Here is a 17147-nt window from a genome sequence, read left to right as displayed (position 1 = left end):
GGCGCCACGTCCCTCCTGGGCGGCTGTGGCCGTCAGCCTGGAGCTGGCGCAGAGGCTCCAGCCCTGGAGCTGGCGCAGGTGCTCCAGCCCTGGAGCTGGCGCAGGTGCTCCAGCCCTGGAGCTGGCGCAGGTGCTCCAGCCCTGGAGCTGGCGCAGGTGTTCCAGCCCTGGAGCTGGCGCAGGTGCTCCAGCCCTGGAGCTGGCGCAGGTGTTCCAGCCCTGGAGCTGGCGGAGGTGCTCCAGCCCTGGAGCTGGCGTAGGTGTTCCAGCCCTGGTGTGGCGCAGAGGCTCCAGCCCTGGAGCTGGCGCAGGTGCTCCAGCCCTGGAGATAGCGCAGGTGCTCCCCTGGAGTGCCCCCATAAAGCCCGATGAAAGGTTCCGGTGCATGGTGACGCTCGTAAGACGAGGGACCCGACGATGGTTGCCGTATGGTCTCACCGCTCTCCACGCTCCTTTATCCTAACGTGTTGAAATGGCCGGTGCTGGCACGAAGTGCTGTGATTCCAACCAGACCGAAAGGATAGCAGTGTTATAACCGCAACAGTCACTAAATTTCAACGCATGTCAACAGAGGGAGGTGTATTTTGGTCATTAGCAGGGGGCGTTCTTCGTAGATGTTAAGAAAAGCAAACTGTGCAAAGGTCGGACGTTGTAAACATGCTGCAGAGCTCGAGCAAGGATGCACATAGTTTTCCGCTTTGGACTGCCAAGTTGACGCAGCCGTCGAAAGGTCAGACAAGCTTATCTGGCCACACTGCGGCGTTTTGAGATGCGGACCAGTGCTATGGGACGGGAGTCGGTACTTCATCGACGCAGTCAACACCGGCTCTTCTCGCTGCGAAACAAGCGGGAACCGTAGCTAAATCATATCTATTCGATGTGCCAAGGGCACGGAACAGCGCTCGCTGCGAGCAACTGTTCCATGTCAGCTGTTCAGCTACGAGTCCAGAAGATCTATGGGTTAAACAACCCACTAATATTAAGTGGGATCCAACTCACAGCGTTAGGCAATAGTCATCGTCTCGTCACTGGTCAACGTCGCCACAGACAGTAAAGGCATCGCGTGTTCGCACAGCTAAACAGGTAGCAACCGCGTGTTACCAGTGTATAATGCCACTCACACCTGTGGTAAAGGCTGCAGGCCGCAGCCGCGCGGTTCTGGTAAGGTACCGCCAGTCTTCACTAGCGGCAATAACAGAGAGGGTAATGCCTGTGACTGCCTGAATATCGCAACCCATCAATGGAACGCGACATCCTGTTTCGGTTCAAACACAGGCATGTTTTGCCGTAGTTGTAGTCAAGTGCGTATGTACCCGTGACATGCGCGCTGTTCCGCCACTGCAGACGCCGCCGACGTGGCGAGCTGTACTCCTCGCTGGGCGGCCTGTGTTTACTGTGGGTGCGGGGTTGTGTGTCCCTTGGTCCGGATAGCGCCAATCGTCGCAGTGAAGGGAGGCTCAGCTGTAAACTGTGTTGACTAAGCGATGAGATCGGGGCAGGTTCGGTCGTCAACTGGTTGATGTGTTGATGTCAGTGTTGATGTCGCCAGTGTTGATGTCGTCAGTGTTGATGTCGTCGGCGTTGGTGTTGGTGCGGCGGATCGTCCTCACATTCCCGGTCTGGGCTTCGAGATGCCTCAGCCACAACTTCGTGGCGGATCACCTCTACGGGTTCAGTGAGTGTGGCCGAGACCTCGACGGGATCAGCGAGTGTAGCCCGAACAATGACTGCCGGGGCCTCGGCGGGATCAGCGAGTGCGGCCAGAGGAATGACTGCCGGGGCCTCGACGGGATCAGCGAGTGCGGCCAGAGGAATGACTGCCGGGGCCTCGACGGAATCAGCGAGTGCGGCCAGAGAAATGACTGCCGGGGCCTCGACGGAATCAGCGAGTGCGGCCAGAGGAATGACTGCCGGGGCCTCGACGGAATCAGCGAGTGCGGCCAGGGGAATGACTGCTGGGGCCTCGACGGAATCAGCGAGTGCGGCCAGAGGAATGACTGCCGGGGCCTCGACGGAATCAGCGAGTGCGGCCAGAGGAATGACTGCCGGGGCCTCGGCGGGATCAGCGAGTGTGGCCAGAGGAATGACTGCCGGGGCCTCGGCGGGATCAGCGAGTGTGGCCAGAGGAATGACTGCCGGGGCCTCGACGGAATCAGCGAGTGCGGCCAGGGGAATGACTGCCGGGGCCTCGACGGAATCAGCGAGTGCGGCCAGGGGAATGACTGCCGGAGCCTCGACGGAATCAGCGAGTGCGGCCGAAAGATTCGCTGCCGGACGAGTCCAGTACTTATTCCGCGCGGTGATGATGATAACCAGACGTTGGACTAACGCAGTCAAATCTCTGAGTAGCTGGGCGCTAGAGACCTAATTCATGAAATCGTTCTGGCAACGTGGGTGATGCAAAATTTATTTTTAAAAACTATGCGGTGGCTCACAATGCTTTTCACAGGGGCCGCTGGGATTCGAGATGAAGCGTTACCCGCATTGTGAGAACGGTTCCAAACAATTATTCCGCGGGGCCCTGCTGCTCAGAGAGTTGGTTCCGCCGGTCCAACGCCTGGTCAGTTCTGTTACCCAGCTCTAGCGCAATGGATGCTGGGCTCACCCGGAAGCGGTCTTCTGGCCGTACTCGCTGATCCTATCGAGAAGATCCGCCGAGCAGCCGTGGCCAGATGGCTCGATGTCGAGGTCAAAGATCAGAGGAGACCCACCAAGGAGCCGTAGTCAGAAGGCTCGATGTCGAGATCAGAGATCAGAGGAGATCCGCCGAGCAGCTGTGGCCAGATGGTTCGATGTCGAGATCAGAGACGGCACGAGGTGCGACTGCATCAGTTGTCTGACAAGCTTTGACGCCACAGACTATGACCTATCTTCAACCTGCTAACCTTCAAGCTGTCAACGTGTGCGCATTGATTGGTCGAAGGAGTCAGCAATCGAGCCGTAAGCTTCCGATTTGAAGATTTTTCCGATGTGATTTTCAAAATAATTGCCGGAACAGATTAGCAGTAAGTTTCAACAAAACAACCGATAGAGATCCTGCCATCATGTCAAGAATGTGTTCTGCTTTAAATGCTAAGCCTTTGCTACTACCAATCTGAAAAGTGTTAAAGTTAAATCTACAGAACCGGACTTTGACTGTGCCCGCGTATGTGTCACGTATGTAGTCAGACTGCTGATACACTCCGGCAATGCTAACGCGTATGTGTCACGTATGTAGTCAGACTGCTGATATACTCCGGCATTGCTAACGTTTCACTAAGACGCAACATTTATTAAAGAAAAATGGCGGAAATTTGAATGATGTTGTCAAAAAAGGCAAACGAATATGATCAGTCAGTTTGCGTCTGAAGTTTCATTGGTAGGGTTGCAGTTTCTCATAATAAGTTTGGGGGACTGAACTGAAAAAAAGCGACAACTTTCCTCAACATACACAAAGCAGTGAATAGGAAACTACACCCCTATTCGTCAGTGTCGTACACGTTATATCGTCATTATTATGCTACACATCAGTGACGATGCAAGCCTTTGAGGGAAAATTTCTGTTCTAATAACACAATGGCCTTGATATTTCCGTGGTAGTTTCGGGGTCCCCTTGGAGTGGCTGGATAAAGCTTGCTGCACACACCCCGAACCCACCACCTGTGTCGTTCCAACTTACCGGATAATGTTGTCCCATCTTGTAAGCCACATGCAGCAACAAGCACGCCATGAAGTTATGCACACGGGCGCGCGGTATGGAGTTGTGTGCAGTGAAACGGCCATCCCGCACCTTCGTACCTGGTCCAACGTCTGTGGCCGTCCCGCACCTTCGTACCTGGTCCAACGTCTGTGGCCAGTCATCAGCCAGCTTTCCCTGCCGGTCGGTCCCAACAACATGCACATTCTAAGACGGTCATTCTTTTTTCGTTCTTTCGTAGCGATATATATATATATATATATATATATATATATATATATATATATATATAGGCATATATATATATATATATTTATATATATATATATATATATATATATATATATATATATATATATATATATATATATATATATATATATATATATATATGATTTGTGTGTGTATGACATCAGCTTCATGGCTTCATCTACACATCTACCGTATGTGTGAAGCTGATGTGAAACATATGTCATGTTTAACCAACATCCGCCTCTGTTCTGTGTTTATCGCTTTATGCAGCGATCTGATGAGATGCACTCTGTCCTTGCCGACTCCTGCTGTGAGTTGGAGTCCGCTGGGCCAGACGTCGTCTCGCCGCTTTCAGAGAGCGGGAGGTCACGGTGGCGCTGGTCAACCCAGCTGTGTCCGGAACGTGCGGCACCATCACAGTGGCGGTGGTGATCGCCAGCACCACCCGTGATGAAATGGAGGAAGCAAAGGTCAGTAGGCTGTCCAGATTGTTACCAAAGACTCGGCTGAGTTGTGAAACCTGCAGCCACGTGCTTTTGTTTTCTCTGACTCAAAGGCGGGCAGTCATAGCCGCCGGAATAAAGCGCGTCGCTTATATTGTTGTTAGTTTACACATTTTTTTCTGCGGTAGAAGTAAAAAGGACAAAAAACAATGTTGCCAATCGCGAAAGGAATGAAGCAAACCGTTGTGTCAACGTTAGAGAGAGGGAGAGAGAGAGAGAGAGAGGAGAGGAGGGAGGGAGGAGGGAGGAGGGAGGGAGGAGGGAGGGAGGGAGGAGGGAGGGAGGGAGGGAGGAGGGAGGGAGGGAGGGGGGGGAGGGGGGAGGGAGGGGAGGGGAATAGATGAGAACAACAGGTCGAGACATTTTGCTCTGTTTTTAGCTGGCCGAGAGCAAGCCGCCGGCAGCTGAGAAGGGCACGAAGGGGCAGCCATGGACTGGTATCGTGAACGTGGTCCTGGTCAAGGCAAAAGGCCTGTTGGCCATGGATGCCGGTCGCACCAGCGACCCCTACGTCAAATTCAAGTACGGACTGTTCCGAGGAAACGATACGCATGCACTACACACACTTTGCATGTCATGCCGGTAGCGCATGTCATGCCGGTGGCGAGTATTTTAGTTTCACGCGTTAGCATCTTTTGACTGCCCAGTATCAGATGTGTGATGTATCTGGTGTGCTTTTTTGATGCAATTTTGCAGCACCACGACTTGGAGTTTTCCTCTAAATTTAATCTTTGACGAACTCTGAAGCTGCTAAGCGGTGTGGTGCCTGTGTTGCCACCGTTCATGATCGCATGGCTAATGTTTTGATTCCCGACCCTGGCTCATGTTTTGATTCCCGACCCTCGCCGATGTTTCGACTCCCGAACCCTGTGTGTTTCGCTAGACCAGCTAAACAACCAGCTAAATAGCTTGCAACTCTTATGATCCTGCCATTGGTGCGTCCGTGAACAATAACACAGCTGTGACGTGTTTGAAATGGGTACGGACATCGATCGGCATTGAAGAAAACACATTGGACTGTCCGGCGGAAGTGTGGAAAAAGTTCCATACTCGGAAGATGAGTGATATCCCCCTTTTCTGACCATACTGCGAGCGTGATCTTGCACTTTGCTCTGGAAGTGCTACAGTGGATTCGTGATGCGTTTCAGGCTTGGGAAAGAGAAGTACAAGAGCAGATCCATTAATCATTCGTTAAGTCCTCGCTGGAACGAAGAGTTCAGACTGCATCTCTATAGCCACGGCCCGCACATCATTGAGATGGAAGTATTCGACCACGATTTGAAGACTGTGGACGACTTTATGGGAAAGTAAGCCGTGATAAAACTCTCAACTGAATCGCTACCTAGTGGAATGCATGCTTTTGAATATTCCGACTTAGTGTAAGCACTTGGCTTATGTCCACGGCTCGCTTACCTCCGGGAGTGGTTGGCTGCATGGAAACTGCTTTCCCGGATCCCCAGCCCCCACCATTATGTCTTTGTAAAGACCCAGACGCCGGCCATGGGCATCTGTCGTCACTGTTACTGCGCGTGCAATGCACACGTGTGCGGAGACGGGTGTCAATATCTTTAAAGTTCACGTCACTGTAGAGAGCTACTGAATTGAACCTTAAGCAAGATATTGCAGGCAATATTGCAGCCATCAGAAAAAGCACAGAAGAATTTCTTTCCATATAAGAGACAAACATTGTTCGTGATGCACAATGGTCTATTTTATTATGTGATGCTATACAAAGGCGAATTAGCCATCTTTTTCATACCGTTCTTATCTCCTCCGGTCTTTGTTTCGTCTGGTTTGGATAAGAGCCCTTTCGACCATTAATTACCATTTCAGGGCTATGGATAAAGGATATTACAGTGTATGTGTGTATCTGTGGGGTGGGGGGCAAAACTGCATACATTTTGGGAGCCCTACGCCTCCGAGACTTACCCCGCACAGGAGGTCCACTTCGAGACTTGTGAAGGTGCTCTGGCGGGGCCCCTGACAGGGGGACTTCAGCCCGCTCCTGGCTCCACGCCGCCCTCCGCAGATAAATGGGCTGCTGCGGGGACCCAGGATGAAGCAGCGAAGGAGCAGAGAGGGGCAGATTATGTTCCAGTCGTTTTCAAAGAGGAAAAACTGAGCGTCTTGTGCTCGCGTGCTTGTGTTACGTAGGAACAGGGCACGAAATACGCAAAACAGTGGACAATTTGTATCGGCATAACACATCACCCGCCAGCTACAACACTGACTCCCTGGGGACCTGGCTGCTCTGGCAGGGCGCTAACTTTTAAGTCCGTGCTTCTTCCGTACACGACGCGTCTTTGTGCCAATGATCCCGCTGATAAGACTGACACGGACGCCCGCGCGCGCAGGGCCACGCTCGACCTCTCTGAGCTGCAGAGGGAGAAGACACACAGGCTGTGGGTGAACCTGGAGGAGGGCGCGGGCTCCGTCCTCCTCTTCGTCACCATCTCCGGAACGACGCAGGTGGAGACTGCCTGCGACCTGCTGGCCTACCGAGAAGACCCGGCCCGCAGGAGGAGGCTTCAGGAGCAGTTTGTAAGAGGCGCCCGTGCTCCAAGCCGGGGTGGCTGCACGCGTGTGGAGGCCGCCCCTGGGTTTGCTTGGGCTCGATAGTCGGTGCGGACTGATGAGCGTAGAGTTTTACAAGTTTTTTTTTAAAGGTTTTGTGTAAGGATCTAACTAGTATTCGAAATTTGATGGTGCCTATAGGAATCTCTAAATGGAAAACGGTATTTTAGCAGAAAACGTAAACGTACTCGTGTGCAGCTGAGTTCCGTCCGCCCAGCTCGGACTACGGAAGCAGCCAGTTTTCTCAATTGTTGGACAGTTGAGTTGAAATTTTAAGCTGAGACAGCAGTTAAGATTCCCTGTTTGAAAAGGCAATTTTGTTGCTTTGCTTCACGTATCCGTTTGTCGCCATTAGAATAAGTACTTTCACCATGCCACTTTCGTTGGATGAAGGTATGCTTTGTTTTATGTGCCTACGGTCATATGATACACAGTAATGTATATATTCCGTACGCATTGTGACAGCTTTTTTACCAACAGTATGAGAGTTTCGGGTAACTGATTATGATACAAAGTCTTTTGTTCAAAACATTTGATACCAGGGAAACTTGGAGACTTAGTTTTTAGTGCGACCGTGCCACAGACTCGGTCGGTCGTCAAAACTTCTCGGCCAGGTGGCCGAGGATTCGCTGGGTCTTGAAGAGGATTGACCAGCTGTAGCAAGGCTGACAGTTGCCGCCGTAGTCCAATTCAAACATGGCTGTCAGTGAAAGTAAAGTATTGCTATTGCTCCAGCGAAATATCGATGGCAGTCCAATGAAATGTTGTTGTCACTTCATGTGAAATATTGTCGGTTCAAGTTAAACATTGCCTGTGCAAAGTGTTACCTACGCCGTGCGTTTGGCTCGACAAACGTAAACGTCAATTGCAAAGGACGAAAAATGTGCGCAACACAAGTCGAAACCGGGCTCAGATACCTACGAGCCAAACGTGACGGAAGTTTTGAGGGATAAAAGGGAAGCCCGTGTTGACAAGGAAGTAAGGGATGTGTGCATCTGATCACGCGCAGTTGGGCGCAACCCTCTGATTGGTCGGCTGCAAATTTGAAAAGACAATGCCCGATTTCGACAACCAAAAACGGTAAAAAAGTAAATTTGACTACACATAGAAAGCGGGTGTATGTAAAATGCGAGCTTTCGACACCAACCCACAGACGCGTCAGTCATTGACCGGGTGTCAGGTAATGTCCGCTTTTCAAAATCAGTCTTGAATATGACAGTCTATGCATTAGTAAAACGCCACTATTTCGGTCCCAGTTGCTAAGGCCCGTTAGTCTCGTTGTTTTGAAAATATTTTCGTTGACCATTGTTCACAAATCTAGCTCTGGATTAACATCGTCAGGCCTGGCTTGGCACACAGCCAGCCAATTTTCAAATAACGATCTATGAGAGCGGCACTCGAAAGCTACACGCGGGAGCCGATGTTCGCTAAACTGTCTTAGAAGGCGGACTTTGCAATGCTTTGATCAAGCCGATTGCAATCCCGGATGGATTCTGGAGCTGTCGACTCCACAAGCTCAGCTTTTGACATCATCTACGTCATGATCATTGATAACTCCAACTCCTGTCATCTATTCACTTGTACCGCGCGGACCATGCGCCTAGGAGACGGACAGTTCGCTGCGAGGTAGCCTCGCCGCTACTTCCACCATGAGTGGAAGTAGTGGTCAGAGTAGCCCCCAGAGTAGCCACCAGAGTAGCCACCATGGGTCGGTTGTGACTTGGCGGATAAGCTGACTGTCCACAGAGCATCACTAACGAGACTCGCGTGTCACACTGAATTGTGCAATCAATGGCAATTTATTCGGAAGGTTTGCAGGGTGCTTTTGTGATAGCCTTCAAATGTGGAACTCATTCTTGAAACGGTGCTCAACTTGTGCCTCATCCGCGGCGAACGCGGGTACAACAGCACGCTTTTAACCTTGTTCCAACGAAACTGTATCGGACATTACTTCGCGAGCAAAGCCGTTAGCCGTAAAGAACAAAGTGCATTTCTGCTGAGATTTCGGGGGCTCATGGTTGACCGGGCCCTGACCGGACCCACATCGCTTCACGTGCGTGGTTCGTTTCAGAGTTTGAAGAACACGTGCAGTGAACTGGACCGTGTCGGCCACCTAACGGTGAAGGTGGTGAAGGCGCAGGGCCTGGCCGTGGCCGACCTGGGCGGCACCTCTGACCCCTTCTGCGTGCTGGAGCTGGTCAACCAGAGGCTGCAGACGCACGTCGTGTACAAGTCACTGGCGCCACACTGGAACAAAATCTTCACGTTGTGAGTGTCCAAGCTCGGCGCGCGTCGCGACCAGGAACGCGGGCAAGATGGAGCTGGCGCTTGTGCTTGCTTTGGCTCAGCCGTCGTTTTTCGAGTAGCATTTATCTTTTTGGTTAACCTGATCATTGAACGCTGCCAGCTGTGAGGTATTTGACCACGCGCACAATCTGCAAACATGGTCGTAGTGCTGTTTCCGATTCGTGAAAAGCGATAGCATGCAATTGTTAATTGACACCATATGTCTTTGCATGACTGGCCGGCTGCTTTGCTTGGCAGGGACGTGAGCGACATGCACAGCGTTCTGGAGTTCTCTGTCTACGACCAAGACTACGACCACGAGGCTGACTTCTTGGGGAAGCTCGCCATCCCACTGTTCCAGGTAGGGGAGCGTCCATGACGTCACGCAGCAGCTGAACGTGCCGGGCGTCGTACCCAGCACAGCATTCTGGTACCGTACGATCCGCTGCGAAGTAGCCTCGTCGCCACCATGAGTCGTGTGTGCGCTGGCGGGTCTAGCACACTCTCAGAGAATGTCACGACTTAGACTGGCATGCCGCATTCAAATCACACCGCATGCGATGCTCTGTGCCGTAAATTGCGACGTGTTGCTCAAACCGCCGTTTGGTGCGTTTGGTGCATACACTTTGAACTGAGACCTGTGTTTGCCACAGCAGCGCATGTCGTTTTAAGGCATCCTTAGATGTGATGAGGAGATACAAAGTGGCGAGGTGTAGGATGCGAAGCATCTCCGCGTTCCAACAGCTCGTGTTGGTGAAACGTTTTGCTAAATCGTCACCGATTCCGGAAGTGGCGCCTCCGCAGAGGAGATGGGGAGGGACGCTCATCTCAATGATTTTAGTATTTAACATTGTTCCTATGGCTTTGCATGGACAGATGACGCTAACTACCCACTATGTTCTCCATTCCTCCTCCGTGTCCCCTTCTCCCAAATGGCCAGATGGTGGCACTAACCCTGACCCCCCCCCCCCCCCACCCCCACTTTGTTTTGTTTCTCGACCCCTTTTTGGTGTAACTACAGACGTAGGTCTGGCCTATTTTTCCGGGAAGATATCATTGTTTTCAGCACGAAGCAGATATGGAGGTGCTATCGCTTGTACGCATTGTTCAAAATAACGCTTGGCTGATTGGCACTTTAAATTATTCCTTCGTAGCTAATGGTCTACCGTTTTTTTTTGGTTCATGTCGCAGTTTGTCATATGTGTCGACAGCCACACCGACAAGCGTGCTATCTACCTCAATCCCTTATACTTCAGAATGTTACGCATAGGAACAGAGGACGTCTGTTGTTTCAGATTCGATCTGGCGAGAGACGGTGGTTTCCGCTCAAAGACGAAAGGCTTCGCAGGAGGGCAAGAGGAAACAACCCGCAGATATGTCTGGAGATGGAAATCTACTGGAATCCCGTAAGCTGGTTTTAGTTAGAAAGGCTCGCGTTTTCGCCCATGCTAAGACAGCCGTGGCGTCTCGCCCATTTGCTGTTGTTGGGGACCCAGTAGTAAACGTTTTTCGGCGACTTTAACGCTCTCCTGCCATGAAGGTATGGTGTGCAGGCACATAACCTTGTATTTAAGCTGGTTTGGTGGGGGTGGGCCGCCAGGGAGCCCTTTTCAACCCGACGGAACACCTTATCAAGCTCCCCCCCCCATACACACTTAACCAAGACTCTAGCTGCGTCTGTTTCCGCGTCCGTTAAGTTACACGCGTCTGGGAGTGATGAGGAGTTTGCATCGCAGCACTCTGTTTTTCGCCCAAGTGTTGTGTCCGCTGTCATATCACGAGCCCCTGGCGGAGACGCGACGTAATCCTGCCGTGACCCTGCCTTGATGCTACCGTGACCCTGCCGTGACCCTACCGTGACCCTGCTTTGACGCTACCGTGACCCTGCCGTGACCCCTGCCGTGAGCCTACCGTGACCCTGCCGTGACCCTGCCTTGACGCTACCGTGACCCTGCCTTGACGCTTCCGTGACCCTGCCGTGACCCTGCCTTGACGCTACCGTGACCCTGCCTTGACGCTACCGGGACCCTGCCGTGACCCTACCGCGACCCTGCCTTGACGCTACCATGACCCTGCCGTGACCCTACCGTGACCCTGCCTTGACGCTACCGTGACCCTGCCGTGAGCCTACTGTGACCCTGCCTTGACGCTACCGTGACCCTGCCGTGAGCCTACCGTGACCCTGCCGTGACCCTGCCTTGACAGCTACCGTGACCCTGCCGTGACCCTGCCTTGACACTACCGTGACCTCCGTGACCCTGCCTTGACACTACCGTGACCCTGCCTTGAGGCTACCGTGACCCTGCCGTGACCCTACCTTGACGCTACCGTGGCCCTGCCGTGGTGCTACCGTGACCCTGCCGTGACCCTACCGTCACCCTGCCTTGACGCTACCGTGACCCTGCCGTGGGCCTACCGTGACCCTGCCGTGACCCTGCCTTGACGCTACCGTGACCTTGCCTTGACACTACCGTGACCCTGCCGTGACCCTGCCTTGACACTACCGTGACCCTGCCTTGAGGCTACCGGGACCCTGCCGTGACCCTACCGTGACCCTACCGTGACCCTGCCGTGACCCTGCCTTGATGCTACCGTGACCCTGGCTTAACGCTGCCGTGACCCTGCCTTGACGCTACCGTGACCCTGCCTTGACCATGCCGTGACGCTACCGTGACCCTGCCGTGACCCTGCCGCCACACGCCAGGTGCGAGCCGCGGTGCGGACGTTCGCCCCCCGCGAGCGCAAGCACGCCAAGCCAGCGGTCAAGTTCAGCAGGTCGGCCTTCGTGCACCACGTGAACCGACTGAGCGCGCGCAGCAAGCGGGCGTTCGGCTTCGCACAGTTCGTCAGGTACAGCCCCGCGCCGCGTCCCGTTTGTATCGAGCGCTGCTCTGCTGATGGTAATACTTGGCGCCATCCTGGAATGGCCATTCATGCATGTCGATGCGCGTGAGCGCCGTGTCCTGCCAATTCAAGATATTATCCATGTCATTTTGTAAACCGACTAGGTTCTTGCACCCACACAAATGTAGTTATGTCGCGTCAGTGCCCTCCATTACGTGTCTCCAGAGCTGAGTCTAAGCGCATTAGATCAAGATGAGGCTTTTTCGCGCAAGACGCTTCGAAGCGGGATGGAGTAGGCTTTCCGGTGCAGGAAGTCTTCTTTCTATGTTGGGTAACCTCAGGCGCGCAATGAATGATACTGATAAGATAAAGATAGCAGAGCTGGATCTGAAATAGCAGACACAATGTTTCAGGGCAACTGTGGATCGCCTTTTTGAATGGCAGATAAGGGTCATTTGTTTTTTGTGCTTGTAGGTACACTGTAGGTGACGTTCTGTGATATCCCAGTTCCCACGCGATTAAGATAACGGATAATGTTTGTGCTTTTAGCACACAAGCCTGCACACATGAGTTTACTGTTGAATTGTATGGCTGTATGCTCATTGCAGGAGCGTGCTGGCATGGGAGTCGAAGCCGAAGACGATCGCGACCTTCGTCTTCTTCATGCTCATCATCTACTGCTTCGAGCTGTACATGGTCCCGGCATTCATACTGGTGGCCGCGGCGCGCGGCTGGATGGTGGGTGTCGCACCACTTATGATAGGAGAGGGTTTTTTCCCGGATAATGTTTTTTGATAGAAGCGACGCAAGCGCCGCTACCATATGGAACAAATGGTCACTACCACGTGTGAGCTACTGAGGCAAGGCATTAAATTGACGACTTATGGCATTCATTGCTTACCGACCTCGGACCCGTCTCAGCAGTGACGGCTCAGCCTGGAGCGTATGTCACACCGATCCGTCTGCCATTTTGCGGAACAAAAAATCCACGAGAACTCAAACAGACATTTCCATTAGTGCATTGAAGGCGTATGACTTGAGGTGCGCCGCGATAGCACATGCCTTCTTTCTTTCGGTCATGGTAATGGTATATTTTGCACAAAGCTCGATGTTTGATGACGTAGATGTGGGTATAAGGACGCATTGACCGCATTGGTTATTCGCGCCGTTTGCGCCGGTAATTTGAGGTGAGGTGGATGAGGTACAGTAACGTTCGTGATATGATCAGCGACTATTCATCCCCAGGCCCGAGTGGCTTCATCCAAGGAACAGCATACCCAGGAGGATGAGAATTACAATGGAGAAGACGATGATGACGGTGATGACGAAGAAAAGGTAACACTTGTAATTTTGTGAAGAAGTTGTCATCGTGTTCACATGCCTCGCAATACAGAAAAGAGTTTGAAATGGCGGAATTTTGTAGGAGTCCTACATAAGTAACAGCTGCATCAGGACAGAAACACAAATTCAAAACAAACGCCCTAACGTTCGTAAAAGAACATTGCCTCCAATCAACGCTGTCGTGACCATCACTAATGGCCTGTAAGGTTTTTGGCGTTGTCCCAGGGACAGCGTAGGTAAAGAGGCACTCTTGCATTCCTATGTTTCATTGACAGGCCACGAAATACGGTACCTTTTTATAAACACTTCTTCTCACCATTTATAATGGCTGTCAGCAATGGTAACTGGACAATATGGCCATAATCAAGGTCGGTGTTGCTTGGGTACGGAATATACTGTCTGAGTCAAGTGATAGCAGTACATAAATTGCTAAACCGACTCCACTGTCTATAATTATATCTGTCTATAATTCTGTCTATAATTTTGTCTATCTGCTCTGTTCTTTATTCGCTGAAAGGTGACCACTTACGTCGACAACAACGGTTGGATTCGTACTGGGGCAGATGCTCGTCAACAAACGGAACGGTGGGAACAGTTTTGTAGCCTAGAAGTTTCGTTGAAAGCCTTTGCTGGTGCCCATTGGAAGCTGATGAATGGCGTTGGAAGTTTGAAATTAGTCTTTTATTAAGTTGCAAAACCCGATCCACTTGGACTGCAGCATGTCGTTAGGAAAAACGTACAGTGTACTGCTGACAGTGATCACACTCTGTTTCAAATGGTCATTGGATGCGTTCGGGTGGATCTACGGTCTCCGAGATTTTGATGACCTTCGCCGGCCGCGGCGTTGGGAGTCATTGTTGCGGGGCTTGCCAGCACTGATCAAGGCGGTGCTGACGCCTCGCGTGACCTCTGCCACAGGATCTCAGCGACTCGTGTGAGACGCTGGACGTGGAGTGGCGGTACTGGCGCTACCTACCGGTACGTCAAGAAAGTGTGGTGGCTGTTCTGCTTTTAGGTGATGTGTCACTGCCTACTGCCCTGCGATCAAGCATGGGTTCGGGTCTGGGGAACTGCGGAGACTGAGTGCTGGTGGCTTGGGTCTGAGATCGAGTTTCTGGTCAATCTCTGTCACATTATTGAGTCCAGATCCGAGGTTAGGTATTTTCACGGCTCATGTGTCCTAGCCTGAATCCTTGGGAGATCGAGTCCTAATCCGGCGCTGCGTCACATCTCCGGAGTCTGGAATTAGATTGCAAGGACAAGTCTAGTTTCATGTACGATCATGCAATATCATCTTGGGTTCAGCTCGTTAAAGGGCATGTTCCACTTTTCAAGATATTGAAGCAAGAGTCGACATGGTAAAACAAGCTCACTTTTTAACACTGGTGTATTAAATGGAAAGGATTGCTCCACACATCGCGATTGCTCTGTTTGGCACAGATCCTCCTCAATGCGTTATCGTTTGATTACGGCATCGTACGTTGCAACTCGGCGCGACAATGCTATAATTTCTTGGCATTGATCGCCGCGTGGCCAATGGAATGGCAGAATTTGAAGTGATATGATTATGACATTGTGGATGCGTGAGTGACCTTGAAATAGTCTCCTCGAGATAGTCTGCACGTCTTTGCGGGTGTATAGCTCGGAAACTAGGCGACTTTAGATCTTAAGAAGAACAAGGCTGTGAACTGCACGGAATGATCTTCAAGAGGGCTATTTCAGTTTAAAACCTCATACAACTATGGAACACTCCCCTTAGGAATACAAAACGTAACCAGGTGTGAACCTCGGCCCGACCTAAATTGCCCCAACCTTAGGTAAACCCAATTCCTGATGAAAGAGTATTTGAGTAGTTATCGAAATGCAGGCGTACGTTACGGATGCGCTCCATATGTGTTTAGCAAGGTTGTGCCCTAGTCACGAAGTGTTAGAATCCATCGCCAAATCTTCGCAACCAACCCCAACTGAATTCGCTTAACGAAACTGAACTGTACACAACCTAAGCGATCCAAGATAGATCTGAATCACCGAACGCAACTTAACAAAGTAGATGTGGTCACGTTTGCTTTATATCTAGAACAAGTTACCCTTTTACAGCCTGTGGTGATCTGTTAAAATGTAACTTTAGGCCTCATCTTAAATTGGGAGGCAAACGAAGTCTGACAGTCGCAAACCTTAAAAAATGTTAGATATGAATATGCTCTTATCAGCTTAGATTTAAATCAGTGTATTTCAGAGAGCACTGTTTTCATATTGGTCAGTCGGAATTCGATTCATCTGTAAACTAGGTGTAGACAGCCATTGGACATTTTCGTACATTAACCAACCCGCTATAAAAACAGCCTCCATTTTAATACCACGCTTGTCTGGTAATCCCAAAAATTAGACCAAGTCACCACAGCATGCACAGAACAGCAGGTTGTCCCGCTGTACGGTGGCGTCTCTCCACAGGACAAGAAAAAGACGTTGAAGGAGAAGGTGCTGTCGGTCCAGGAGGTGACGAGCCTGATGCAGAACTGGCTGGGATACTTTGCCTCGATGATGGAGCGCCTGCTGCGGTGAGTCGACCGCCCGCTCCCGCGTGGGCGTTTCGTCAGCATGTACCACTTCGTCATTTTACGTTTCTGTATTTGGTCCCATGCGACCAAATAATATAGCTCCGCAAATGTGAAATGACCAATAGGTGCGTCGCAGTGAAACAAATACGACTATTTTGTTTGCCCGCGGCCGCAAATCTTGCGTGTCACTCCCACTTTCCCCACTGCTTGAGCGTTTCCGATTTGGGACCAAAACAGGCCCCTGGCTCGCAATGCCCGCGTGAAGAGTGTATGCGCGTGACGCGTGACGTTTGCGCGTGACGTGACGTTATGCGCGTGACGTTTCAGGGCGATAGACTTTACCGTGCCGTTCCTGTCGTGGCTGGCCGTGCTACTGCTCACCGCGACCACCGTCACGCTCTACTACGTGCCTGTGCGGTACCTCATCATGATGTACGGCTGCCTCAAGTTCGCCGAGAAGCCGCTGGAGTTGGGGACCGACCCCGCGTTCGCGCTGCTCCACTTCCTCGACCGCGTACCCGACAACGAGCAAGTGGTAAGAAGCGCTGGGATGGGGCCGGCCGCCCGCGGCCTTCCAGCTCGCACAGGTGTCACACGAAAGGGGTCTCTTTTGGGTGAGTACCCCTGCATTGAAAAGTTGCTTTGTAGTTAGATCGCCGAGGTCATAGCCGATCAGTATCGTCAACGTCATCGCATAAAGCGTGGATGAAAAGTGCGGTTTTTTGGTAAGGTGCAAGCACCACGCAAATATGACGTTTCCGCTGAAAAAAACAAAAAATATATTTCAAGGTCCTGCTTAAGTCCGGCTTAAGGCTCGCTGAAACGGTATTCTCGGAAACCTGACCCCATACTGACGGTGCAAAATTGGAAGCGGCAGAAGTGGTTAACTGCATTTTAGTGCTCTGCTCAATATCGCCCTCCTATTTTCATCGGCTTCATAATCAATGTTACTATGACTTGTGCCTGTGATTGAGTGTCATTATAACTACAATGTTATTTCGACTGAGCTGGAATCATTTGTAACCTGAAATGATTTCGACTGTTCGATTATGTAATTTCTAGTAAGATATCTTCATGAAAATTTTGTAACTGCCCAATCCACGTTTGAACCGC

At 51.4% G+C, this 17147-nt stretch overlaps 1 protein-coding gene across 2 annotated transcripts in view; it reads left to right on the top strand.

The window, feature by feature from the left end:
• LOC119099889 (multiple C2 and transmembrane domain-containing protein) overlaps positions 1-17147 on the top strand; it is a 37066-nt gene that overhangs the window by 9641 nt on the left and 10278 nt on the right. For both annotated transcript variants that reach the window (XM_037222977.1, XM_037222978.1), the window contains exons 5-17: positions 4284-4398; positions 4811-4953; positions 5580-5738; positions 6786-6972; positions 9077-9273; positions 9550-9652; positions 10587-10697; positions 11996-12141; positions 12744-12873; positions 13381-13470; positions 14395-14454; positions 15928-16034; positions 16362-16569. In XM_037222977.1, coding sequence (XP_037078872.1) covers positions 4284-4398; positions 4811-4953; positions 5580-5738; positions 6786-6972; positions 9077-9273; positions 9550-9652; positions 10587-10697; positions 11996-12141; positions 12744-12873; positions 13381-13470; positions 14395-14454; positions 15928-16034; positions 16362-16569 — 1756 coding nt within the window. The remainder of the gene's footprint in view (positions 1-4283; positions 4399-4810; positions 4954-5579; positions 5739-6785; positions 6973-9076; positions 9274-9549; positions 9653-10586; positions 10698-11995; positions 12142-12743; positions 12874-13380; positions 13471-14394; positions 14455-15927; positions 16035-16361; positions 16570-17147) is intronic.

The sequence above is a fragment of the Pollicipes pollicipes genome, unplaced genomic scaffold, assembly GCF_011947565.3.
Source record: "Pollicipes pollicipes isolate AB1234 unplaced genomic scaffold, Ppol_2.1 Scaffold_4881;HRSCAF=5763_pilon_pilon_pilon, whole genome shotgun sequence".
Lineage (NCBI taxonomy): Eukaryota > Metazoa > Arthropoda > Thecostraca > Pollicipedomorpha > Pollicipedidae > Pollicipes > Pollicipes pollicipes.
The sequence above is the reverse complement of the archived record's forward strand: the minus strand, read 5'-3'. Positions and strand labels throughout refer to the sequence as shown.